The following is a 26051-nucleotide window of genomic DNA, read 5'->3' as shown; positions in this document are numbered from 1 at the left end:
TTTTTTATATCAGTTTTTGATATACGACTTCATTTAATATTGCCCATATATATAATGTAAGTGTTTTAATATTAATAATAAATTAGAATATATAAGTATGTTAAATAATTAACAAATAAAATATTTAAGATGTCATAAAAATAAAATTTTATATTAGATTAATTAAAATTAAGATGCTAATATAACTAAATGATTAAAATTCAAATACTGGAACATCTATTTTACTGTCTTTTAAATCATATAAATTGTAAAAATAAGTAAAATATTTGTAATAAAATTTAACAGCATTAACTAATTTTTTTTAATCTATATATAAATTAAAAGTGAACTATCTTTTTAAAAATAGAGAAAGTAATATTCAATTAAATTTCTAAATTAATTATAGTGTTTTACTTCTTTTTATCTTACTCAAATAATATTTTTTAAACAAAAGATAGCCGATGAATTCCAAAGTATTTATAGTAACTTTACAATATCTTTACATATTTATTGAATAAAAATTATAAAATTTTATATTAATTTATGTAATTTTTTTCAAAAAATTTATATAAAATATTTTAGTATGTGATTTTATATAAAAATTACATATTAAAATATTTTATATAAATTTAATTTTATATATAAAATTATTGAAAAGTCATTATTATTATGTTATAGAATTCACCAAGTTGAAATATATCGATAACTCAAAATTGCTCAATAATTATAATAATAAATTTTTAAATAATATATTTAATGAAATTTCAATCAAATGATAATATAATTAGGATTTTAATATATACAATAAAATTAATCATTCATTTATTATTATAATATTATTAATGGTCTAGTTACTAGTACGAACAATCTCACTTGAACTCAAACCATCATGGGCAAAGTTGTTTCTTTTATAAGAAAAAATATAAGTATTTCGTTATTAAGGATTAATTAGTACATCTGAAAAATGTTTAAGAAAGAAATTCGAATATATAAATATATTTAAATTGTGTGGTCCAAGTCCGACCATAGAAAAATGTTGTTGCAAAACTTCGTTCTAACATATAAAAGCAATCCAAAATTAGCAATAAATAAACAAATAATCACCGGTAAGTCTGTTACCAAAACATCAAAAGAGCATCATCGTCAAAACTCGACCTCTGAAAAGACCCACCGTATATCATTTAAACAGTTTGAACGTGCTTCTTCATTTGAAATCTTAGGGTTAGGGCTTTCCTCTCTGGTTTTTCACTCTTACAAGAAAGGATCTTTCTTTTAACTCCCAAGAAATGCGAAATCTCGAACTCCAAACTCAAGCTTCTCCATTTTCAATTCCAATTTCACAAAACCCTAACAATTCCACTCTCAAAGAAGGGGGTTTTGTTGGCTTAGGGTTGTTTAATTGGCTGTACGAGTGCCATGGATTCTTGCACAATGTGATCTTGATTTCGGCTTCTCTTGCTTTTGTACTTTACTTGGCATTTCAGGCTAAAAAGTGTTTTGCCAAGTTATCGCATGGAAGATCCTATATCATGATCGCTTATTATGGGATTCTTTGGCTTGTTAGCTTGCTTAATCTTGCTTGGTGTTTCTTTCAGGTTTGTGTGTTAGTTTCCATCTGGATAATCAAATGTTTTGCTAGTTGGGTTTTTCTTTTGGGTTTTCTAGAGCAGTAAACTTTGTGTGTTTCTTGAATTTGTATTAGAAATATTATATTATTAATTCAGTCTGTTTTTAAAAGAAAAATATTTGGTACTCGCATGGGTTTATTCATTAGCTTTGTAGTCTAGATAGCTTTTTGAATTTATATTGCAATTTTGGTAGTAACTGTAGAATCAGTTTTTGAGGAGTTAAGTAAAATTCTCATTGAAGATCGTGCATTTCTTGAATGTATATCTTTACGTTAGCGTTTTATGATGTCTTTGGTTTGAGCTTCATCATTACCAAATTATTCTCCAAAATTTGCTACTTTAGGTGTTTATTGAATTGGCATTTAGTCTGCATTTCATATTTCGTATCCTCAAAAAATTGCTACTTTATGCTTTTCTTGAATTTGTACATTACTAGTGTACTGCTATGTCTTGATTGTACATTATGATGTCAATGGATTATTACTTTCTAGAGCACTCAAATTAGTAATTATTTTGGTACATAAATGTGATTGTCTGTGTTTACTCTCCTTTAGGTTTGTGATGTCCAATAAGTATGTCGGCTTTTTTCTTTCCTTTCTCTTTATTTTCCTTACCGTAATTAGCATAAGGTTGACAAATGCATGCATGTGAGATTTAAATAGTTGAGAACACTGGTTGGCATTTCGATGATACTGGTTTTGGCTTTACAGAATCTAAGCATGATCATTTATGTTTCATTGTTGATTGGTTTCAGATTGACTTTGGAGAAGCAATATATAAGATGGCCATATGATATTATGATCTTGTTGATAAATGGGACTATTTTCTGGCCTTATGTTACACTGGAGTAGAATGTCTATTAGTTAATAAATACTTGTGGTTTTACATGTACCACAATGTTTGAAACAAATCTTTATAACAGAAGATTGTCTCTTAGTTCAGAATATTTGCTGCAAATCTTTCTAAGCCATATTATGCATACATTCTGCATTATTAGATAAAACCATCATTTAAGATGGGTATGCTAATTAGTCAACAACGAACCAAATCATCAAATTTTGCTAAGCCAGTTATCTTCCTGTCCCATATGCTAAAATTTATAGTTTCATTCGCAACATGAGACATTAAAGGTTAAACTCATGGTTTTTTCAAATAGATTCTGAGGTTCTTCATGATGATTCTTTTTTTGGGCCCTTTGGGTACAATCACTTAAAATTGTCTCCCATTGACACAGGCATGGGAGTGCACTCCTGGAAAAGAATTAACATGGAATATCTTATCTTTGTTTACAACATCTGGAATGCTGTTTTTGGAAGTAAGCTTGATTGCCTTTTTACTCCAAGGAAATTATGCAAGTGGATTGGAAGCTTTGACACGAACCTTTGCTGTGTCAGCACTCATCGTTGGTTTGGACATACTCCTCAAGGTATCCCTTTTTTCCATTGAAAAATTTTGCACCTTTCTTGTAGCTAGCCTTTTGCTGATATTGACAATGGGCACTAACATCGTAAAAGGAAGATACAGGCTCTTCTTTTCTCAGATGTTGCATTAACAGCGTACTTATTGTATACTTGTCTAATTGCAAACACTTATATTATCTGTTGTTGTTTCGGGGCATGCCTGGATATTACTTTCATGCATTTAGATTTGAATAATGCCTCTTAACTTGTATATTTTCCTTGCGCCATCTTGATCAAATACCCCACCCCAAAGCAATGGACCTTAAATTTCAGATCTTTTCTCTTACAGGCAATTTATATGTTTGGGCTTGGGATCCCTTTGTTTATTGATAGCAACGAACAGACTCATCATATGAAGTGGAGCTTGTGGGTTATCCACAGGCTGGTGCTAACAGCAGTTTATGGCTTCATATTGTTCATGTACCATTCTAAGTGGAGGGAAAGGTTACCTGGTAAGTCTGTCAAATGCCTGTATATTGGCACAAGAAGTTTCATCCTAGTTTTGGAGCTATTATTATGACATTGTGACCTTTTCTTTTGCTAAACTCTTGCAGCAAGGCCTGCATTCTACAAATATATTGTTATTATGTTTGCATTGAATGCACTAGCGCTGTTTGCCTGTGGGCTTACTGGTCATGGAGCTGGTTTTGGTTTCTGGTAACTTTAGATCAGATTCTTGCAATTGTGCATTTAACTTTTCTGCAGCCATACGGAGTTTGTTTTCTTCTTATTTTCTTCCATCAATCACCTTTTGCAGGTTATATGGCATAACAATTGTTTGCTACCATGCATTTTACCTGCCTCTGCTACACAAGACATTTTTAGCAGACTTTTTCCAGGTTATTTTTGCCACGGGGTTTTTTTCCCACACTTCTTCTGAAATTTGGTTTTACTGTTTTTATTCTTCAGTTTTCTGGTCCTGTTTTCAGCAATGTGCAATCTGTATTCTATGGTCATTGTCGTGCACTAGTCTAGTTTTGATCGATGGTTGCATTTGATATGATTGTAGGAGGAAGATTTACATCTAGAGAATGTATACTATTCAGAGATGAAAGATGCTGGTTTCTTTGACGCGGACTGGGAATGATGCAATAAGTAATTCTGAACACTTTCTGCCCTGACGTTCTGTATATAGTAGTGCAACAGCTCAGATGGCAAAATGCTGCATTTGAAGGGACGCTTGTTACATGCCGACGTGCTGCTTTTGTGGTGAATGTAGCTCTGATATATAAGGTGCTTTGTTGTGTACCAATTGGGATCCCTGGTTAATATGCATTCCATGTTAACAATGTATAATCCAGAATAAGTGAAGCATGAGGGAGTTCTTTTGTGGTCAAGAGGAAGATATTTAGTTAATAATAAAATTGTCCTGTTCTTAATCGTAATGTGCTAGCCGGGAGATCGCATATATACAAATTTAAGGCGCAGCTTTAACCCAAATAAACCCCAATGGCAGAGGCTTACTTCAATAGATAAATCTTTAAGCCCGATTATGGGAGAGGTATAACTAAGCGATAGGGTGTTATTCTGCTGCTGCCCATGATTGTCCATTTAGAGAAACAACAACTCAGTGAATTATGGTCTAATCTTCAGGTTCTGAAAAATATAAGTAATTTCCCTAGATTGAACAGGCGTTTGCAGTATTAAAGTTACACCAGCATGATTTCATAATTTTTAGCAATTTATGAGGGTAGTTCAGGAAATTAAGAAAAATTTCATAACAAAACCAACAAAGACACGTTCACAACAAGACTGCCTAGCACTCCTGTAGCAGGCTAACAAAAAAACATAGTTGCAAGAGAGAAGGATTTCTAAGTTTGATGGTCGTTTCTTCTAAGCCTTCTTCTCAACAAGTTCCTCAATAAGATCAGCAGCATCCTGAACTGTTGCAATGCTCTGGGCGCTCTCCTCTTCCACGTTGATCCCAAATTCCTCCTCGAGTCCCATCACAATCTCAACCTGAAAAGATACCGTCCTGAAAAGTTAGGGCAAACTACCAATTTCTTTTACAGAGTAAAGATAACTTTTGGAATTAAAACAAACGGGGCATGATATGCAATGATGAATACAGTTATGACATGATATGCCAAATTTATCCTACTATTCCATTGAAATAGTGACTGTAAGAAAACATCCACATAAAGCCATGACTTTGAATTATAGATTATTGGATGTGCGAAACACAAAGAAATGTGTTAAGGAGGTGCATCGACCATAAAGAGCCAGGAGAGAAAACATCATTAGATCTTCAAAAGAACAAATTATAAGTGATGCATACTGTATCAAGTGAATCTGCTCCAAGTTCTGCGAATTTTGACTCGCCGGTAACAGCAGTTTCTGCTGGTAATGCCAGCTGTTTCTTCACTATGCCACAGACCTTTTCTACTGTTTCCGGCTTGGCCTGCTCAAGAACATCTACTACATCATTCACTTTCTAAATTAATTAAAAAATATATATATAATTTAACTAGAACATTAGTATGGTTTCACCTCTCTACCTGAAGCCATTGTTAACATAACAAAATCCTTAATTTTGAAATACTGCTAGTTTCTCAAATATTTGCATGGCTAATTACTTAATAACCAAATATCAAAATTTTAATTGAAAGGATAAACATACAGCGCAAGAAATGCTAAGGCGAGCTGGAACTGGTCGAACCCTGAATGACAGGAAAGTTCTCTGAACTGGAAGTGCAAATGACTTCAGACTAGAGATTTTGGTTGCAGCCTGTTGAAAACATTCAAAAATTGCAGCGTCAGTGCACTATCAATATCAACAAAAGCATAATTTAAATTGCAACAAGAACGAGTGTTTAAACTTTAAGGAATATCAGCTTATATAAAGCAACCAATTTTAGTGTTTTCTCTTAAATGCCAAGCCCATGAAAATAACAAAAGATTCGATCTTTTCAAAATAAATTAACATTTCACTCAGTTACGAATTCAACCCATTAACATCTTATAGGAATGAGACCCAAAGAAAAAGAAAAGAAAAGAACTGTAATTTGCTCATAGACATCTATCTGATCTCATGCAAAGCTAAGTGGATAAGAAAAATAAATCACGGATCCAATTAATCTTAAAAAAGAACTAGAAATTAACAACAATCACAGGCAAATAAGTATTGGATAACAATGTATCGGAGAAGAAATTAACAGATCTAATGCAGAATCAGCAAAAACATAAAACTGGATTAAGGAAACTTACCAAGCTAGAAGGAGAGTGCATGGAGATTGATAAACCTGCGGCGGCTGCCATTTGGGAAATGCTTCAAGTACGGAGAAAGAGAAAGAGAAAGAGAAAGAGAAAGAGAAAAGAGACGGCGAAAACGAGGTGAGTGTAAATACAAAGGCAGTTGGGTTTCTTATAGTAGGTGTCCTCCTTTGTCATACAGTATTGCCATGTTTTTTTCCTTTTTCTGATTAAAAATATTTTCTTAAACAAAAATCAATAATTAATCAAATTAATTAGCATATTTGAGTTCACTTCTTCTTTAAAAAAAAAAAAACAAATTAAAACACTGATTAATTAAACTAAGATCAGCATATACTTAGTTTAAATGGAACCATATTTTAGTATTTAATGGTTTATTTACAAAATTTAATTTTTAGTTATATAATAAAATATAATAGCTGTCTATAATAATTTCCCAAACATTAATATACTCACCCGATTTTTGCATTGGCATTAATAAGATGGCACCTGCCAAAGTTCATCAAACCATAATTTGCTGCCATGTTGAAATTGTATAATACCACTCATTATTGTATATGTTATTTTTATATCTCCACTTCACCATAATTTTATAATGAAGATTAATTTGAATTGCACCCTCATTTTATTTATAAATATTCTCATTTATAAAATATTTAAATTACATGAATGCGGATAAAAAAGTATATTTTTTTAACATTATTCGACTTAAATTTTAAGCGTGAGTTTGTTTGAAATTATTATTAAATTACTTTCGAATTGCAAAAGTATAGTAAGATTTGTAATTTAATGATATTAATTTTTATAAAAATATTTAGATAAATATTATTTTTCATTAGTTAAAAAATTTTATTATAAAAATATTTATATAAATTTGCATCCATATTTAGATAATTACAAAGAATTTATATTTGATAATTATTTATTAAATTAAAGATTTTAGAAAAATACACATAAATTAAAGCGGACTAAAAAAACAAAAGAAAAAATATATATTTATATGAGGAGAAAGAAAGTACAATTTTTTGCAATAAATCAGTGATAAATCTGAGGGCAACGAGTCAGAACTTCCAGCTATGCTTGCGAAGAAATGCTCGCCTTCTGCTCCTGCTACAGTTGTCCTTCGATAGTTACGATGTGTATGCTTTCAGGATCCAACTCTTCCTTGTCACTCTTTAAAGCCCACTATGCATTTGATGGACTTGGGCTACTGGGCCAGGCCTGTTGTTTTACAAAATCTGTTAGGCCGCCCGCTTCTATTGAAGTTGGAGTGACTGTTATTTTTAGTAGGTTTTACAAATCTGTAAAGTGACCCATTACGTGTCAATACAGAGTTCCTGTTATCACCTTTGGGCCTTGTGTTGGGCTTTAAATTCGCGAACATTAAATTATACACTAGAAATAGTGATTTCTTAATCCGAATGTAAAATTGCAGCCTGCAATTTCAGGCATGGGGTTGCCTTGTACGCTTCTCCATCCTCACTGGTCACTGCCAAGTTCCCTAACCACCACCACCACCACCATCGCAAGGTGGCGGTGGCGGTGGTGGTCCATAGGTAAGCTTAATAAGGGATTTACCTTTTTAAAATAGTTATCTTGACAATATATTCTTGGCCCAGTTATTTATTATTCTTGATGAGTGCTCCTTATCTTCGAGAGTTGTCAACTAACCAGTTGGTTTGATTTCATTTTCAGGGTACTAAATTCAAATAGTAATCTTGCTATCTTAACATCCACATTTTTGGACTTTATTAACCGACCCTATTTATTATTTTGATGGGAATTGTGTGTATCTGCAACAAAGGTGACTACTGTTTATTTTTACTTAAAATTCATATATTCTTAAGATAATGATGAGATTATATAAATTAATTATTTGATAAAACTTGGCATGCAAGCATTGCAAACATTAATTTAATATCATTATATAAAATTTAATGGGATGAAGAGAAACAAAATAAATAAATAAATAAAAATAGTTAATTTAAGAAAAGTGAATGTAGTGGGACACAAAATCCAAAACACAATTAAAAAGAGGATGCATGATGCATGGAGGAGGTGTAAAGTAACCAACTATTATTATATATATATATATATATATATACAATGGGCACATTGGATGTATGTATGGTGACTGACTGAATTCTCTAAGCTTTGCTCTGCCATTCCAAAACAAACTAACTACAAATATTAACCTTGTAATGGACATGTTTGGGTTGCCTTCAACATTAAAATGGGAATTTATAATATCAAAATAATAATTTATTTTTTAATGAAATTTAAGAAAATTTTAAATGTAAAAAGAATTCTTTTTGGGTAATGTTATAATTTTTAAAAAATAGATCTGTATAATTGGTAAGAAAATAATTGTTGAAAATAATATGATAGGCAAATAAATAATAGTAATATGCATATATATATATAAGGTAAGAAGGAACGTAACGCTAAGAAGGAGATGACCAATTTTTGCAACAAAGGAACATGATCGGTTGACGGCGGGTACAACCGCTAGCTGCCTCAGACAGGCCAACCAACCACCCTCTCTCTCTCTCCGCTCCTCGCTCTGTAACTAACTCCACCTCCCATTACGTACCTTTCACTTCCTCTTTTCTTTTTCACAGTCTCTCTTCAGCCTTTTTTTTTTTTTTTAAATAAATATATGTAAAACAATTCATAGGGTTGCTCTGCTCGTTTCATTGTAAGTCGAATTCTCGATTTTATTCAATCACAACCTGAACCATAACGAAACGTCGCTGTTCTTTATATATATATATAAACACACACACACACGCACACATATAACGTTAAATTCACGCAATTCAATATTCATTTTTTATCCTTAAATCCACCTCCCTTTCTCTCTACACAGTTCCTCTTGAGATTCCAGTAAGCTCTCTCTCTCTCTCTCTCTCTCTCTCTCTCTAATTTGTTTCCGGATGATTGGAGAAAGATACAAGGAAAACGCTGTCGTTTCAATCTTTGTTTTTATTTATTTTGGAGTTTCGTAAGACTAGTCAGCATATGAGTCAGTGGATACTGTCGTGTCTGTTCTGGAGACTAGACTAGACGGAGAAAACTGGGAGACGATTCTACACTTCGTCTTTTGCTTTCCAAACGATGTCGTCTCATTGTAATTTTTGTTTTTTTTCCTTCTCTTTTATACTTCAGTTTCCTTGGCGATTGAACTTTTGAGGAAACTGATAATGGATTTGGTGTCTGACTGCTTGTTCTCCGGAGAAACGATGTCGTTTCCCGAGCTAATTTGATTCACGTCAATCTTTTTAAAGCTCGGCAACTGCTTCTGCTGTCTGCAATATTCGTGATTTTTCCGACTCCGATCTGAGTTTTTTTTTTTTTTTTTTTTAAGAATAAAAATTACTTGACTAGTGCGCGAATGCAGCTGAGGTGATCGTGCAAGCACTGTCGATTTAGATTTGATCAGTTACTATAAAGGATTATGCAACTGTGTTTATTTGATGACAACTATCATTAATTTAATATTATGCATGTTTCTTTGTGTGTGTATAGAGTAGCTTTTAGGGTGACATGTGGGTTTTTTTTATTTTATTATAAATACCTTTGTTTGGTTATGCAGAGAAAGTTAGCTTTTGAATTCTGAGAAAGAAGGTTGGCTGCGAGAAAGAAGAATCATGATGAGTAGTACTCAACAACTTTTAGATATTCAACCTAAGGAACTCCAATTTATATGTGAGTTTTTCATTATGGCCCCATCTTAATTATTTCATTCTTTTCTTTTCTTTTTCTTTTATTGATGCAATGGTTTATTCATTTTTACGATTGGTACAAATATTGAAGATAATTGATGGTTTTGTTTGATGAAGAGAATTATTTGTTGCTGTTTTATTATTATTATTATTATTATTATTTTTTTAAAATAGATAGTAACTATCATTCCTTTGAAACACAACCAGTTATAAATACTGAGTTGTTATACAACATTTTTCCAGCAAATTTAGATAACAGAAATATCAATTATATAAAAGGGGTTTCCAGCTAACAAACAGCCACCCAAATGCACTCTCATCTCTCTAAACAAATGCAAATAGCTAAAAGAGGCTATTAACATTCAAGTGATAACTCCAACAAGAAGAACAACCACAATACAAAGAAATCTGAACGTAAAACTAACATCAGAGCTACACTGGTAGCTTGTGAACCCAAAGTTTACCTTTATGAAGGCAACAAAGAGAATTTATTTTCAAAAAGTGGGTTAGTTTACAATATTTTTGAAGCCATTACGTAATGCTTTTCCCTCTTCCCTTTTTCCTTATTTCCTTTTAAATAGACTGAAAACATAAAAGAAGCCAGGACATGAAAAGGATGTTTCCCCTTTTTATAGTTGTGCTGCTGTTACAGGTTGTAAACTTCTAATCGTTGTGATTCTGTTTTCTTATAGTTGAATTGAAGAAGCAGAGTTCATGTGCAGTTCGACTTACCAATAACACCTTCCATAATGTTGCTTTCAAGGTTTGAATTGCATTTCTTTCTTTTCAACTTTCACAAGAATGTAAATTCTTATATTTAACATATGATTTGCACATGATATTTGCAGGTTAAGACTACTTCCCCCAAGAAATACTGTGTGAGGCCAAATGTTGGCATTATCTCGCCAAAGTCAACCTGTGAATTTACTGGTAAACATCTTTTGTTATCATCTAAGTAACTGTGATGGCATTCGGGCATCCATGAGTACATGCATGCTCTTGCATTTGATTCCATGCGGTCATTGATTATTCACTTTTGTTTATAGTGAAATTTGAACTGGGGTATCATTCAAGACTTGGTGGTCTTCACCTAGTTTTGCCATTTCATGCTTTGTTCTCAGAATTACCTAAGGTTATCACACAAAAGCAGCATGAATCTCTTGGGACAACCTCTTAAGGCTGTATCAAATTGCTAGCTCATTGTGAGGACATGATAAAATTTAATAATGGAAATGTAGGATGTGTGGTATTGATTAAGCTTTATGCTACTTGTATAACCAGACATGTGATTGGCGGCTATCAGAGCTTCTTATAGTTAGTGTGATTTGACACTCTTAGTTGCTACTGTTCATCCTGTTACTCTTTACCCCATTCTGCATATCAGTTACTCTTTCCTGTCTTTGCCGTAGTCTTAACTGCCCCTCATTTCCTTCTGTCATTGTATTGTTGTTTTCATCCTTTTGCTACTGATATTAATGTAGTTACGATGCAAGCTCCAAAGGCAGTTCCTCTTGAGATGGCTTGCAAAGACAAGTTCTTAATTCAAAGTACTGCTGTTCCTCTTGGGACAACTGAAAAGGACATAACACCTGATATGGTAAGCATTTCCAGTGTTAGTTTTGACTTTGACCCTCTTTTTGGTTCCCTCTCTTTCTCTCTCTCTCTCTCTCTCTCTCTCTCTCTCTCTCTCTCTTTTTGACAGTTATCTTCTTTGCATTTCTTCTTTCCTTCTTCCTTTGGCAGTTTAGCAAAGATGACGGCAAGCACATTGAAGAGGTCAAGCTGAAAGTGGCACTCATTAGCCCACCTGAATCTCCAGTATTATCTCCAATCAATGGGGTGCTTAATGAGGGATCATTTTTTGAATCTTCTGTTCTGAGAGACCCAGTATTGAGTACCACTCCATCACATACGGTGAGAAAATTTCTTCTTGCTTGGCAATGTTGGAATTCCCTAGATACTAGGGTAGAACCCTTTGGGTTCAGGATTTTAGTTTGATGATGACATCGGGATTCGTCCATTTAAAGTGCTATGTAATTTTTATTCTTTTGTTTGTGTCAGGAATTCAAAATGATTTATGATCAAGATACCAAAACAGAAAAGAATGCCAAGTTGAAGCCAAAGAAGGATGTGATTGATTTTCAGGAGTCAAAGCCTGCAAAGGACGCAGAGTTTATGCCAAATAATGATGCAGTTGATGCAGAGGAGTTAAACCTGACGAAGGATGAAGAGTTGAAGCCAGAAAAGTATGACACTGGTGTTAAGCTGGCAAAGTTTGCAGTGCTCCCTCAACCAATGAATGCAATGAAGGACACCTTCAATGATAAGCTGGCAAAGGAAGTAGAGTTCCCTCCACCAATGAATGCGGTGAAGGATGTTATTAATGATAAGGTGGCAAAGGATGCAGAGTTCCCTCCACCAAAGAATGTAATGAAGGATGCTTGTAATGATAAGCCGGCAGAAGAGGCAGAGTGCCCTGCTCCAGAGAATGAAGAAAAGGATGCAGAATTTGTAGTAGTCAAGGCTGTGAATGAGCTGAAGTTAGTAAGTGATATTGAGGAGATGAAGTCCAAACTGAATGTACTTGAATCAAAGCTAAACGAGGTCAGACTTTCCCAGTTTCCCATCCAAATTCCTGGTGCTTTTGTCGATTAGAATGTTGCATGCATGAAACAGAATTCTAGTATCATAATCTAATACTTGTTCTTTTGGGGTCTTCCATTTAGGCTGAATCCACCATTTCAAAGTTGACAGAGGAGAGGAGACTAAGCATCCAGGAGAGAAAAATCTTGCAGGAAGAATTAGTAAGTACTCTTTACCAGAAAAAAGTGAAAAAAAAAAAAAAGAAAAAAGAATCTTTATCAAGGCAGTCTAACCTCACCAGTTTCTTTTTTTCTCCAACTTTTAGTTCTACTGAAAAATCAATGCCTTTTGCTTGTTAAATGAATTTTTGAACATCAACTCTTACTTTTCTTATTTTGACCTGAACCCCTTGGCAGGCGGTGTTGAGGAGCAGGACAAGTGCAAAAAAAGCACAAGTGGGATTCCCTCTGCTTTTCGTGGTTATGGTTGCACTTATCAGTGTTTTGCTTGGATACCTATCACACCGCTGAATATGGAACACCACATATTAGAGTATGTTGTCAATAGTTAGGGGACATGATTCGTGAAGGTATAATTTGGGACTGGGTAGCATAAAATTCTGATTCTCCAAAGAATAGCAAAAGTGTCTTTGCTGATCTTTTCTTTTTATTTTTATTTTTGGTATGATTCACACTGGGGATGTAACTTGTTATATTTTAGCATGTTGGATGTATACAGTTTACTATTAATGACAAAATCGAATGTAAAATTCTGGATTTTTGATTTAAATATATAAAGAGATAGAGAAAATGTTACTTGGAAGTGTTAGCTCTATCTTTAATCTTTAGTGGAAAGTTGAAAATAAACAATAAATTTAAATTAATTCTGTTATGATTTTACGTCCAAGTTTGTCCATATTAGGAGTATAACGTTCAATTGCTTAGACAAAAGGATTGTATAACAATGGCTCCAACGGTAAACTTTTTGCATGTTTGCTAAAATTGATAAGTAGGATAAAATATAACACAATATATCATTAATAATATATTTTTTATTTTTTAAAATTATATAAATAAATATTATTATATATAGGTAGAATTAAAAGAATTTATAATTTATTATAAAAATATAATTTATTTTTATTTTAATAATTTATTTCTATTTATAACTGTTTCATATTCAAATTGTAATTTTTTATTATGTATTTAAGTCACTATAGTGTAAAAAAGAATAATGCATATATAGCCGCTTTAACCTAAACGCCTTGGAGAAAAGGAATAAAATCTAATTTGACTTTCTAGTTTTGCTCTTAACCTCAGTCAAATCTTCTTTTTAACACTTTAATTTAAAATGTTATTTTCTTTAGATTAAATCTATGATTTAAAAGAGAGTATAGAAAGAGTGAATTGTGAAAAAGTTATAAATTAATAATTCTAGTTAATAATTGTTAACAACATAATATAATTTTCTGAAAATTATATAATATTTGTTCAAGATATATATAAATTATTAAGTTGAATTAAAAAAATTAATTGTTTCTAATTATGTTATAAAAAGTTAATAATTTTATTTTTATTTAAATATATTACTTTTTAATTTTTCAAGAAAAATGGGTTTTATTCTTTTATATAAAAAGTAATTTGAGCCAAATAGTATATAAAAAGTCAAGATGGATGGTAGAAGTTAATGGCTAAATTAAACCTTAATTTTATGAAAAATAATTAGAAAAAACGCAGACATTTAATTTAATAAAAAAAAAACTTGTTTGATTACTAAAAATAGGCACCAAATTGCTACAATTTTTCCTAAAATTAAAGAGATGTTGACAAAAAGAATTTCAGTTTAGAATATTGGCCTCTCAAAAGAAATGAGTGAAACGGTTTGCGTCTTTATATCTCCCACATGGATTTGAATCCGATCTCGACCTCCCTTGATTCTTCCCTTACAATGCCCTCTTCAATAGACCATAAACCTCAACAACCACAACAATTGAACCCTCAAAATCTTCGTAAAACCTTCAGAAACCTCAAAAATTACACTTCCACACTTGCCAATTTCGTTCTCCAATGGCAAGACCTCGAAGATCACTTCCTCTATATCAAAACCCAACTCCAACACCTTGAAGAAGCCACCCACAAATCCAACACCCAACAATCTTTTCCATCCCCAATAAAAGAAAATGGAGATACCATAACTAAACCCTCTATCCAATCTCAAAACGAAAACACAGAAAGTAAAATCCATAATCTCGAAACAAAAGCCTTCCAAATTGAATTCCTAGATAGTTTAAATAATGAAGGCACTATTGAACCCCCAAAGAATTCATCTTTGCCCATAGATAACGGTAAGTCATTGTTATCGTACTTCAATGAGCATGTAAAAGAGCATCATGTGTTGAGAAGTGCTATATTTGAAGCTTTTAAAAATATGCCCAATCCTGGGAAATTAGTACTCCAAGCACTGAGATTCTTCTATCCATGTAATTCAAGTAAACTTGAGCTGGGTGTTGATTTGAATGTTACAAGAAACAGCTGTGTGGTTTTTCTTGAGGAATTGAATAGAGTGGGGTGTTCGATGGGAAACCAAGAGAGAGATGCGGCAATCGAAATGGCGTTGGAGTGGAAAGCGAAGATGAAGAATTCTTTGGAGCTTTTGGGGTTTTTGATGCTTGTGGCTGTTTTTGGAATAGTGGAGGAGTTTGATAAAGATGAGACGTTTAAGTATTTTGGCAATGTTGTGCAGCGTGAGCAGGCGCCTGTTTTGTTTCGTGCTTTTGGCTTTGCAGATAAGGCTCATGGTGAGTTTCACAAAATTTTGTTTGTTGCTAGCTTTTGACTTTAGCTGGTGCAGTTCCATGCTTTTTATTGCATATCATTAGAAACTGCATATACTGTTGCTACTGAATTTTATGGATCACATAAGAATCGGATTTAGATAAGAGTATGAATATGTGAATGTAAGCTCAGTTACGGATATCAATTTGAAAGAGGTGTCAACAATCTGAATGGCAATGGAATTATGGTCTTTCGCGTATTCTATGTTTTCCAAGGCTTTCATTATATACAATATAGTTCTTTAGCACTGAAATCTGAAATCGTCGCAGATTTTATCCAGAAACTTATTGACAAAAACAAGAGACTTGAGGCTGTTCCTTTCATATATGAGTTTGAACTGGTTGGTGAATTCCCTCCAGTGCCCCTGCTTAGAGCACATGCAGAGTATGCTGAGGAGTGCTATACAAAGATATGCAACAAGGGAAATAACTCTCTAAACGCTCTGGTATGTTCACCTTTCATAAACCATAGAAGAATAATCAATTTGTCTTGTCAAGGTACCTGAAGTGATTAAATTTTTACAGGATAATGCTACAGGAACACAGCTAGCTGCTTTGAGAGGTATACTAAAATTAATCCAAAAATACAAGCTTCAAACACAGTACTCCCAGAAGATCATCAGAAAACGCATCCTGCAGCTTAAAAAGCATAAAAGTGAGAAAAAGCCTGCTAAAACTTCCCTTGACCCTGTGGTTCAGCCACAGCAGCAGAGTGGAAATAAGCGTACTGCTCTGCACAATGGTCAATTAAACCAGCACCATACATCTAAACGACTCCAGATGGTGGTACCAACATCTAGCTCTACTGTTTTCGATTCCATCAATACCACAATAAGCTCAAAACCACAATCTTACTATCAGGAGGCAGGCTTGCACAGAAATGAAGACACAGAATACTTTCCCTTACAATCTGGAAATGCAACATCTCCAATCAATGTCACAAGTGCTTCTTTCAATACTTTTTTGACCAGTTACCCGATAGCAGGTCAAGGTGCACAGCATTTGAGCCCATCTCCTGGCTACAATTTTCTTGAGTCCTCCACATTTACTGTGCATAATAACTCGACAGGTCATTTCCATACAGTGGGTTCTGCTCTCCGCACACTGCCAATAAGTTCAATTGGTGGACAGTATGGATCTGGTAGCTGCATTCCTGTTAGTGCCCATCACTTCGCTTCAACAGTTGGACCATATAGTTCAATACCCTCAACGTCTTTCGGACCACATATGGACCTATTAGATTTAATACATCATACAAATATTACAAATGGGGACCCTGGACAACTCGGATCGGCTAGATTTCCCTCCAGTGATTGGCATAGCCGCTAAATCAGGTTCTTGTAAGTTGCTTCGTGTATAGTTATATGTCACAGGGCAAACGCAGGGAGAATTTCTGAACAATATTCAGTTGTGCTTATTGTCCATATTATTCACAACGTAAAGTAATGCACAAACATCATTTGGCCTCGTACAAATTCCTCTTAAATCAATGCATTCATGCGTCTTTGGGTTGATATTTTTACATTACTGCAGCTATTTGATGACGCAGCATTCTATACATGACTGATTTTCGACAGTGCAAAATTATTACCGTAGAATCATGATGACCGGTGAAATGTGGCATGCTCACATATGAATGTTTCAATAGTGCTGCTTAAAGTAGAAAAAAAATTGAAATAGATTCATGCAACAGCCAATATATCAACTATTACACAACAAATTGCAAGCATCTGTAGGTAAAACTCATCACATCTTACAGGGTAGAAAGTTGCAACACTAATGAGAATTAAACAGGGAAAGCCAATCATACATGAGGTAAAAGCTACTGTATACTACATAGCAATACTAACAAGCTTGGCAAAATTTTCAGAAGCAGGTTCAAAATTGTGTGAACCTTGATTGTTGTCTTCAAGTCGCTTATAATTACATATTTTTACAACTTGCTTCTTTTTCTTTTCACTGCCATTGATTGTGGTTACTCCGTTCTGTTGGTGAGCCAGGAACAAAGGGAACAAAACCCCGACCACCAAACACAGGACGCATAAATGAGTCATCAAACTTACGCCAATAGTAATGAACAGTGTGAGTTGGAGTTGTCAGGAGTGCCCGTATGCTGCTTGGACGAGGAACATCATTGCCACCAAGATCATCTAATGAATCCTGATTGTCTCCAAGTAGTGGGACTGTAACTGATTTCGGCGTAGTTGGCTCTGATGATATTGACATGCTTCTTGATGTGATTTTTGGATGCGGCAGCAATAATCTTATAAGAGGTTTAGTCATCAAACCAAACACCTAGGCAGGTCATATGGATGGAGCAAACTCATTATCTGAGCATAATCTTAAGAGACATTCAGAAGAAAATGGAAAACCTCATGTCTGCACACACAAATGTAGGCTTGTACAAGTAGCTTGTCATTTTAAAAGCGTTTAAAAGATAGAAATTTATGTAGCTGAATTCAACTCTAAACTCATTAAACACCCAACTAGACAAACTAAAGAGATATCTAAATTGTTTAAATGTACAAACACACATGCACACCACGCACTCACAACCTAAAGAAGAGATATCTTACCACAGTACTGAAAAGAACAACAGTTATGGTGCTGGTAATCATTATTGCATTCCCTCTCAAATGGGTATGTCCTAAGCTTGTAAACTGCATTTTATTCAACATATATGATGATCAGTAACTCGTCAATAAACATACTTCTTTTCTTGACATCCGAACCCAACAACCTCTATTTTGTGTCAAAGAAAATTAGCCCCGCAAAAGGATCCTACCTTATTATAAGCAAGTGCCATTGACACTGCACCTCTCATGAGACCAGCCCACCATATCACAAACTACAGAGAATCAATGTTATTGTGCTTGAATAGAATCAATGGATTTGAGGGGGTAAAAAGCACAAGGTTGCTAAGATCAAAGAGATAAAATCATGTACCTGTTGCTTGATGCCAATTTTCTCAGTAGGTGATTTCTTAAAAAAGTTGGATACAAAAGATAAGGGGAAAACAAAAGCTGCTCTTCCAACCATAACAAGAGCCAATAATATTGAACTCACTGCAACTGATGTTCCAGGACTGCAACAAAATAAGATCAAACACCATAAGTTCAGTACTTTAGATGGCGTTCCAAGAATGCTGTTATAAATTGGCATGGCATTTTCTAATGGATATAATCATAAATATGGAGAAAATTTTCAGAAACATTATACCTATCGCTCACAAATCTCCACTTCTCAATGTCCAAGGCATCCATTCCAACATAAAGGAAGATAAATATCTCAGCAACAAATGACATGGTTGCAAAGGCGTGCCTGTAATGTTTGGGTAAATTTTAAAGCATTAAGAAGATAAATAATTCCTATTAAGGATACATAACAATATCTGCCCACTAGGTGAGAGAAATCTTCAAATAAGACATACTTGCTAGTGACTCTTGAACTCTCAGTCACATTGTGCCACGTGTAATGGGACATCACAATCCCACAGAAAAATACAGTGAGAATGCCACTTAAAAAGAACAGCTGCATAAGATATTGAAGTTAACCAGCAAATTAACCATCAAGTGCAAAGAAAGCAAAAAATGATCTTCAGAAGAGTTGTTATGGATCTTACTTCAGCCAACATATATGATAGGTATGCCATGAGCATCATGAGAGAAAATTCACGATCTGTAGAGTGCCTGATCATGTAAGAGAAACAAAGTCAGTGCAGTATAATTATAGTATGGTTCTGAAGTATGGATAGCAGCAAGTTCAAGTCTATCGAGAACTAGGAGCTAACATGCATCTTTACTCAAATTAAAATTGTTGAAACCCTCCTGCATAACTAAAACGTATAAAGCTAGCTACAGTTGCACACTATAAATGTCTGCTGCAATATACTTTTATAGCCTTACTAACCAAATCCCCCATGCATTTTCCCAATTCAAGATGCATCTAGCTTACAAATAAATTAGCCTAGGACATAACAACATGACAGATTACAGTAATGGGAGAACCCAGCACAATAAACATCGAAAAAGAAACTACCTGCCAAAATATAGCTTTTTGATGATATAAGCACTTAGTAGGCCAGTCTGCAAGAAATAGAACCCCATTATTACCCGCAATGTTTCTTACAAGCATACAGATGGTTGCATATATCTTTTAAGTGTGCACTGAATGCAGATAAGACTGTGTATGTAGGAGAAGAGAAAAAGAGAGACTTACCAAAACTCCCAGCATAGTACTTGTGAGAAATAAATAAAAGAAGTTGCAAATAAACTGCCATCCAATCCTTGGATTGATATTAGTGAGATCAAAGCTCTGGATTGCATTGAAAAGCACCACTGATGTTGCATCATTTACGACACCCTCTCCAAATACCAGACTATAGAGTAAAGGTGTCTCATCTTGATTGAGCACCTGCATCACAAGATTAAAAAAAAAAAAATTATATATTTTATTTTTCCCAAGTTCATAGCATTCTATGCCATTAACAAGTACCAGACCTGCAGAGTGCAAACAGAATCTGTTGCAGCAAATATGGCACCAATTGCTGAAAATGGTAGAACAACAAAGTAAGGTTCCAAAAGGGCAAAAACAATTACAATAAAAAGAAAAACAAAAATGAAACAAAAAGGGAGTTATAAATCTATACCTAGATAATCCCCTATGTCAAGCTGTCCAATATCAAGCTTCTTAAAGAATTGTACAGCACCTGTCAGAGCAAATGTTACAATCAGTACTGAGTTTATTCTTTGCCATTGTAAGCCAACTCCAACATGGTGGTCACTAAGGTAAAGGCTAAGCATGACAGGAGTTTGCTTCAAAGGATGCTAGTCATTCTGCTTTACTTCATACAATAAAAGTAAACAAGGAACGCAAAGCCAAAACCTGATTACTATAAAAATTCTTCACTGGAATTTAAGAGGTTGATAAGTACCACGGGGTCTTCAATATAATTTAATATGCAAGAAAACCTTATAGAAGGATGCAAAAAGCAAGCAGATGGCTTGAAGGTGATTGAAAAAGTGGTCATTAGAAGTTCTATTTTTAGGTGTTTACACATTGAGAATTGAAAAGGTATTGAAATTCCAAAATCAAAAGTAAACTTCTGTGTCTATGTAAAAGTTTTGTCACACTATACTTTCATTCAAATCTTAATATTTAACGGAATCGGTATCGAACAAGCCAATAAAAAAAAAAAAAGAATTAGTATCCATGAAGGTCATACCCAACCCCTCAGATAAGAACAACTATCTATCACTGACCATCTATATATTACTTGTACCTGTTACATACAAAAGCATAAGCCAACAAATAACAAAATGTAAAATTATGACGCCCAGAAAGATTCACAGTGTTTAACAACAATCAGAACTTGGGGTGCATTTTTTTTTAAAGTTAAATTTCTAGTGCCTTTGAGTTAATTGCAAGAGTGAGGTTGTTGCATACCTATAGATATGACACAACAGGATATTAATGTGCCAATAGCACCAAATAGCATGATAGTGATAAAGTTACGAAAGAATTGCTTCTTTTTCACCTGAAACCTGGAATACAAAGCATGGAGTGAAAATCAAAAGATCAAATTAAAATCAAGCAGCTTGACAAAACAGGAACAAGAAACATACATACCCAGCATTAAATATAATAGGCGGTAGAAGATAAATAAAGAAAAGATCCTCGCTGAAGACTAAAAGATGCGAGCTTTTTCCACCACTAATAAGCAGAATAACAATACCAGTACCTAGACCCTGCAACCGAACACATACACCATGTAACAATTTCAATATTATTCAAATTCTAAACGAAAAATAAACATAAAAAATCTCAAAAATTCCTTAATGCTAATAATCAAAACGTTCAGAAATAAAGAGAATCTTACAATAACAAGAGCTGTAATGGACTCATTCATCCACCGATTCTCTTCAAGAAGATGACCAATAACAATACAAGCACAAAGGAGAGTAACAAATAAGCTCATAGAGACCACAGAGGCATGATCAGAAGTCGATAGCATATTCAATCTCGACATCAGTAGTCCTATATGTGATTCCATTGTAAAATAACTCCTCAATTACACCAAATTAAACAAAATAATTATCAATGGCAAATCTCAATTGCGCGATCCTGCATCAAAAATAAATAAATAATCGATAAATTAAACTACTCCTCGAATGGAACAAAGAAAAAGGAGCACAGAATTGGTATGGATTCGACAACAATTTTTTACCGTCGCATTTCCAATCCGAGAAACAATAATAATAAAAATAATAGAAGAAGAAAGAGAATTCGAACAGGGAAATAGTTAAGAAACAAAACAATCTCTGCTTCGAATTACTCTTCAACACGTAAACTAAATAAAGAACGATCTTTTATTTCTTTTGTTCTTTTTTTGTTTTCTGGAAGCAAAATATAAGATTTCAAAGTCAATTTTTTGAAATTATTTTGAATCTGAAAGAAAGAGAAGTGAAAGTTCTGGAAAGAGAAAGATAATTGTTAGAGAGAGAGAGAGAGAGAGAGAGAGAGAGAGAGAGCCGTGAATTACGGGATAACAGAGACAGGACACAAACAGAGAGAGGAGGAACAAAGGGGGAGTACTGACGAGGGAGAAGATGATTGGTTTTTAAGAAGTCTCGTGGCTACGGAGTTTACTTCATCTCGACCGTTTAATTTGCTGACTGGTTTCGTGATGTTAAAGACGGTTTCTATTTTAATGAGTTCGGTATGAGATTGGATGTGTTGTAATATTTCTCAAGTGGAGGGAAAGTGATGGTCAGGCTGTTTCGTTTCTTTCTGTCTGTTTTTGTCTTCTCATGGTAAAAACGCAATGGTTATTTTTGGATATGTAATCATTTTTTATTTTTCAAATAATAAATATATTCTTTAAAATCTGGATTAATATATTCTTTTATTTATAATAACACAGAAAATAAAAATAATAAAAACAAAATTTTAGTGTCCAAGTCAAATACAGGACCTTTTCTTATCATATTTAATAATTGAAATATTTAAAATAATCTAATATCTTCAACTTTAATTTTTAATTCATACTTTTTTCAACTCTAATTAATTTATATATATTGCAAATCTCTTTTATTTCAAAAAGTAGAATATCAATATGATATTATTACGTCATAACATCTTTATATTTCCTTTATTATATAAAAAATTAAAATATTAATAAAATAACATTCGCTTCTATTTTAATACTAGAATTTTAATTAAAAATGAACTCTTGAAAATGGTCAAATACGAATATCTTGTACATTGTATATAGTACTTATCTTTTTATTTTAATTAAAGAAGTCGTGATCAAGGTCATAATTTTGTGTTGGAAAACGAAAGAACCTGAAAAGCCCAAAGGCAGTCATGGATTTACAACAAAAATTATAAGGGAAAATAAGAATTTAATTTAGAAATTGATTTTCTTTTTTTCCTCAGTTTGGTGGGTAGTGTCTTCGGAGCTTGTCACTTGGCCGGAGAAAATCCATGTAATAAAGCAAACCAAGGAACCTCCACAAAAATTTAATTTATTATTTTCCTTTTCCTACAATAATGAAATATTCTTTTTTTTTTCTAATTAGATATTCTTTCAAAATTAATAAAACGATATTTTTTAGAATGTTTTTATGCAATTATTTAAAAAATTTACTAAAATAATTTTTTTGAAAATGTCTTTTAAATAATATAGTTTTATAAGTTACCATTTGTTATATAATATTTAATAATTAAAATAGATTTATAATTATTATTGAGTAACTACAACGAAAAGATATTTATGTGAAATGGCATAATTCAAAGATTTAGTGGTCTAGTGCGTGCGCACCATAACTTGGTGAACATGAATAAGTAAGTTATAATGGAATTCTCATGAAGAAATGAACTTTTCTTGGGGAAGTTAGATGGGATTTCACGGATCAAACATTAAAGTTATTTATGTTTTGAAAATTAAAAGAATACAGCCTTTTTTATAATATGATCCCGTGATTGCATTAAGAGAAAATAACACAAATTATATATATATATATATAGAAAGAGAGATATAGGAATCTTAATCTTAATGAAAGTTGGCATCTTTCATTTTTGTCTTTGCTTTTCTTTTCTTTTTGTCAAATGTGAATAGGCATTTGAGGTCCATCTCATTCCACGTTTTGCCTAGTTATATAGAATCTTAGCACTGTGTTTGGGAAAAATAAGTAGGGTAGGAATCAAAAAGGGAAATAAAGAAAATATAAGTGACCCAAAATTCATGTTTTTTTTTTTCAGTTTTATATTTCTTTTGATGCACGAGTATTTAGAGGTAATTTCGAATGTGTTCATGGATAATAAAATACCACCTCAAGAGCTTTAACACAGTTGTATATTAAAAATTTAAATTTAAAATCTTAGTTAAGTTAAATGAAATCCTTACTATCTTATCTGCATATTATTAGAATCAGTTTTTTATTTTTTAAGTGGTAAAAAAAATAAATAAATAAAAATCTTTATAAATTTTAATTATTAGTAATACTTTTTATTTACATTAATAATAAATCGATAAGGATATATAATTATATAATATTTTGAAATACCTGCGTTTTTTTCTTGTAATCTAATTGCTTTATAAGTTAAACGGCTACATATTAATTCCATCCTCTCAAAGCCCATCACGAGTTCAAATGTTTAAATAGATCTGTCTCGTTGCAGAGATATTTCACCATATTTTTATCATTATTTTCTCCTCCTGAGGTGGGATCCAAACACTCTTGGATCACAAATTTATATACTATTGATGAATTTATGCAGTAGTGTTACTCAGTTAGGTGCCTGACTTATGTGTGTTATGACAGATGTAAAACAGGGAAACAAACAAAAGTGCCAAGGAAAAGAAAAGACATCTCTCTCTCTTATACTTGTCTGCTCTATGATTTTCAAACCACATGATTATATAAATAGAGAGAGATGATAGGCAAAGGTGGCTATGATAAATTGATAAGTCGCCAATGAAATATGAAGTGTCTGGGTTCTATCCAGAAGCTGTTTTGGCAGCTTTCAAATATATATATGTTATGTTTTATATATGCAAATGCCAAAGGCTTTGCCTGCAACTAAAGATGGAGCATGTGCATTAATGTTATACAGATCCTAGCCATGTGAATCAATGTTTTCGGATCATTATTTTCCTTTTATTCTCTAAATATATTATTTCTAATCGTTAAATATATATATATATATATATATATATATATATCAAATATAATATACCGATTAATTATAAAAAAGAACTGTTCGTGAAAATTTATATTATTTATCGGTAATATTTAATTTAATTTATTTTATTTATTATGTGTTATATGGCTTAATGCTAACGAATATAAAATTTAATTGCAGCCTTTTTAGATTATTTTAATAATAAAAATTAGTGTGATATGGAAATGAGAGCAGCCTAGCACGCTTGATTGATTCTAGGTTTTATTTGGACATATGCGAATGAATGTCATCAACAAAAACATTTCCATTTATCAATAGTTTTCAAAGAGAAATACATGTTAATGTAATAAGGAATTTGACTTTTATATTATTTTACCGACCATATGTAAAAATGAGAAAGCAAAATTAATCTAAAATTTCATAGTATAAACTATAGAGCAAGCAATAAATCAGAGAAGTTTAGGATGTTGTTCTTGTTCTTTTTTATTCATATGATCCACCAATCATGGATAAAAGACATAATTTTTCTTTATAAACTTTTTTATTTGTACATGTTATAATTGGGTATAAATCCAGATCTAAAACTTAATATATATTATATACTAAAAGATGGATAAAATATATTAGAATTCCCATGATGCACGGTTTTTTTTTTTTAATATTTACATGATTAATTTTTAATTATATGATTTTTTAAGATTTTTATTAAAAAATATCAAATGTATAGCTCATTTTAATTTTTTTGAATTTGGACACTTTATTTTTATGTTAAGTCAGTGCATCTATTTTTTCATAGGTTTGGAACTATTATTTCTTTCTTTTTTTAAGTCCGCCCAACAAGCCCGATATAATATGAAAATTATTAAAAGAATGTAGGATATTCTTTTTATGGTGGGTCGAATTTGGTCAAAAGTTTAGACTCGTATAAACGAGCTCGGATCTAAATTTAAAAAACTTTAAGTCCGATTAAACCTGATTCAAGTCCGACCAATCTATCCAAAATTTGAATACTTTTTTAAAATTTGTATTATTGTGACTTTAGTTTTTATTTTATATCTTTTTTATTTTTTTAGAATTTCGTCGGAAAAAATATACTAAAAGATACCGGAAAAAAGATATTAAAACTACATATATAAAATACCCGAAGGATGTCATTTTTAATTTTTATTATTATGGATTCATTTTTTATTTTTATTTTTTTACTTTTTAAAAATTTTGTCAAAAAGAATTCTACCAATATATTTAAAAGAAATTGAAAGTTGATGTATTTTAATTTGTATTATTATAATTTTACCTTTTAGAATTTCGTTTAAAGAAAGATATTAAAAGTACATCTATAATATATCAAAATATATTATTTGTAATACTGTGAAGTCAACTAAAGAAGGTAGATTTATTGTTTTTATTTTATATTTATGCTTGAAATTTATAAATTAAAAGATAT

General features: G+C 32.4%; 5 protein-coding genes across 11 annotated transcripts; 3 read left to right on the top strand and 2 right to left on the bottom strand.

Moving 5' to 3' along the window:
* Window positions 1–1057: 1057 nt before the first annotated feature.
* Window positions 1058–4452, top strand: LOC8288463 (protein CANDIDATE G-PROTEIN COUPLED RECEPTOR 2). Its single transcript, XM_002512240.4, has 6 exons — window positions 1058–1574; window positions 2842–3033; window positions 3357–3519; window positions 3622–3724; window positions 3825–3906; window positions 4077–4452. Exons 1-6 carry the CDS (start codon window positions 1266–1268, stop codon window positions 4152–4154), a joined length of 927 nt encoding a protein of 308 aa, XP_002512286.2. The 5' UTR covers window positions 1058–1265; the 3' UTR covers window positions 4155–4452.
* A 309-nt stretch (window positions 4453–4761) lies between these two features.
* On the bottom strand, window positions 4762–6467 carry LOC8288462 (acyl carrier protein 1, chloroplastic). Its single transcript, XM_002512239.4, has 4 exons — window positions 6275–6467; window positions 5688–5795; window positions 5346–5468; window positions 4762–5026 (listed from the first exon to the last, which is right to left on the bottom strand). The coding sequence occupies exons 1-4, from the start codon at window positions 6323–6325 to the stop codon at window positions 4901–4903; spliced, it is 408 nt and encodes a 135-aa protein (XP_002512285.1). The 5' UTR covers window positions 6326–6467; the 3' UTR covers window positions 4762–4900.
* Window positions 6468–8709: 2242 nt separating this feature from the next.
* LOC8288461 (vesicle-associated protein 2-2) lies at window positions 8710–13410 on the top strand. Of its 6 annotated transcripts, none has more exons than XM_015714923.3 (9): window positions 8710–8845; window positions 9876–9988; window positions 10698–10768; window positions 10854–10935; window positions 11487–11602; window positions 11749–11919; window positions 12067–12609; window positions 12732–12809; window positions 13005–13410. In XM_015714923.3, exons 2-9 carry the CDS (start codon window positions 9931–9933, stop codon window positions 13116–13118), a joined length of 1233 nt encoding a protein of 410 aa, XP_015570409.2. In that variant the 5' UTR covers window positions 8710–8845; window positions 9876–9930; the 3' UTR covers window positions 13119–13410. The 6 variants fall into 6 exon arrangements, with proteins under 6 accessions (XP_015570409.2, XP_015570412.2, XP_015570407.2 ...); XM_015714926.3 differs by having other exon boundaries at window positions 8724–8869; XM_015714921.3 differs by lacking the exon at window positions 8710–8845 and adding an exon at window positions 9007–9166.
* Window positions 13411–14351: 941 nt separating this feature from the next.
* LOC8288460 (FRIGIDA-like protein 2) lies at window positions 14352–16935 on the top strand. 2 transcript variants are annotated; one of them, XM_048370195.1, is made up of 4 exons: window positions 14352–15385; window positions 15692–15867; window positions 15947–16412; window positions 16491–16935. In XM_048370195.1, exons 1-4 carry the CDS (start codon window positions 14491–14493, stop codon window positions 16748–16750), a joined length of 1797 nt encoding a protein of 598 aa, XP_048226152.1. In that variant the 5' UTR covers window positions 14352–14490; the 3' UTR covers window positions 16751–16935. The 2 variants fall into 2 exon arrangements, with proteins under 2 accessions (XP_048226152.1, XP_002512283.2); XM_002512237.4 differs by having other exon boundaries at window positions 14357–15385; window positions 15947–16935.
* Window positions 16936–17141: 206 nt separating this feature from the next.
* Window positions 17142–21486, bottom strand: LOC8288459 (sodium/hydrogen exchanger 2; the record flags this gene model as incomplete). Its single annotated transcript, NM_001323773.1, is given in 14 exon segments — window positions 17142–17716; window positions 17998–18081; window positions 18207–18269; window positions 18368–18506; window positions 18641–18742; window positions 18852–18952; window positions 19044–19110; window positions 19460–19506; window positions 19640–19834; window positions 19921–19967; window positions 20070–20129; window positions 20867–20964; window positions 21050–21168; window positions 21300–21486. Coding segments are annotated over 14 exon segments (1635 nt in total). The 3' UTR covers window positions 17142–17377.
* Between the last annotated feature and the right edge of the window lie 4565 nt (window positions 21487–26051).

This window comes from Ricinus communis, chromosome 10 (genome assembly GCF_019578655.1).
Source record: "Ricinus communis isolate WT05 ecotype wild-type chromosome 10, ASM1957865v1, whole genome shotgun sequence".
Lineage (NCBI taxonomy): Eukaryota > Viridiplantae > Streptophyta > Magnoliopsida > Malpighiales > Euphorbiaceae > Ricinus > Ricinus communis.
The sequence above is the reverse complement of the archived record's forward strand: the minus strand, read 5'-3'. Positions and strand labels throughout refer to the sequence as shown.

Coding starts and splice junctions, on each gene's coding strand:
- LOC8288462 (XM_002512239.4), bottom strand. CDS start 6,325: ATGGCAGCCGCCGCAGGTTTATCAATCTCCATGCACTCTCCTTCTAGC. Junction 5,796..6,274: donor TGCACTCTCCTTCTAGCTTG/GTAAGTTTCCTT, acceptor TGTTTTCAACAG/GCTGCAACCAAAATCTCTAG. Junction 5,027..5,345: donor GAGCAGATTCACTTGATACA/GTATGCATCACT, acceptor GTATCTTTTCAG/GTTGAGATTGTGATGGGACT.
- LOC8288460 (XM_002512237.4), top strand. CDS start 14,491: ATGGATTTGAATCCGATCTCGACCTCCCTTGATTCTTCCCTTACAATG. Junction 15,386..15,691: donor CTTTGCAGATAAGGCTCATG/GTGAGTTTCACA, acceptor AAATCGTCGCAG/ATTTTATCCAGAAACTTATT. Junction 15,868..15,946: donor ATAACTCTCTAAACGCTCTG/GTATGTTCACCT, acceptor AAATTTTTACAG/GATAATGCTACAGGAACACA.
- LOC8288461 (XM_015714923.3), top strand. CDS start 9,931: ATGATGAGTAGTACTCAACAACTTTTAGATATTCAACCTAAGGAACTC. Junction 10,769..10,853: donor TCCATAATGTTGCTTTCAAG/GTTTGAATTGCA, acceptor TGATATTTGCAG/GTTAAGACTACTTCCCCCAA. Junction 11,920..12,066: donor GTACCACTCCATCACATACG/GTGAGAAAATTT, acceptor TGTTTGTGTCAG/GAATTCAAAATGATTTATGA.
- LOC8288463 (XM_002512240.4), top strand. CDS start 1,266: ATGCGAAATCTCGAACTCCAAACTCAAGCTTCTCCATTTTCAATTCCA. Junction 1,575..2,841: donor TTGCTTGGTGTTTCTTTCAG/GTTTGTGTGTTA, acceptor CCATTGACACAG/GCATGGGAGTGCACTCCTGG. Junction 3,725..3,824: donor GGAGCTGGTTTTGGTTTCTG/GTAACTTTAGAT, acceptor CACCTTTTGCAG/GTTATATGGCATAACAATTG.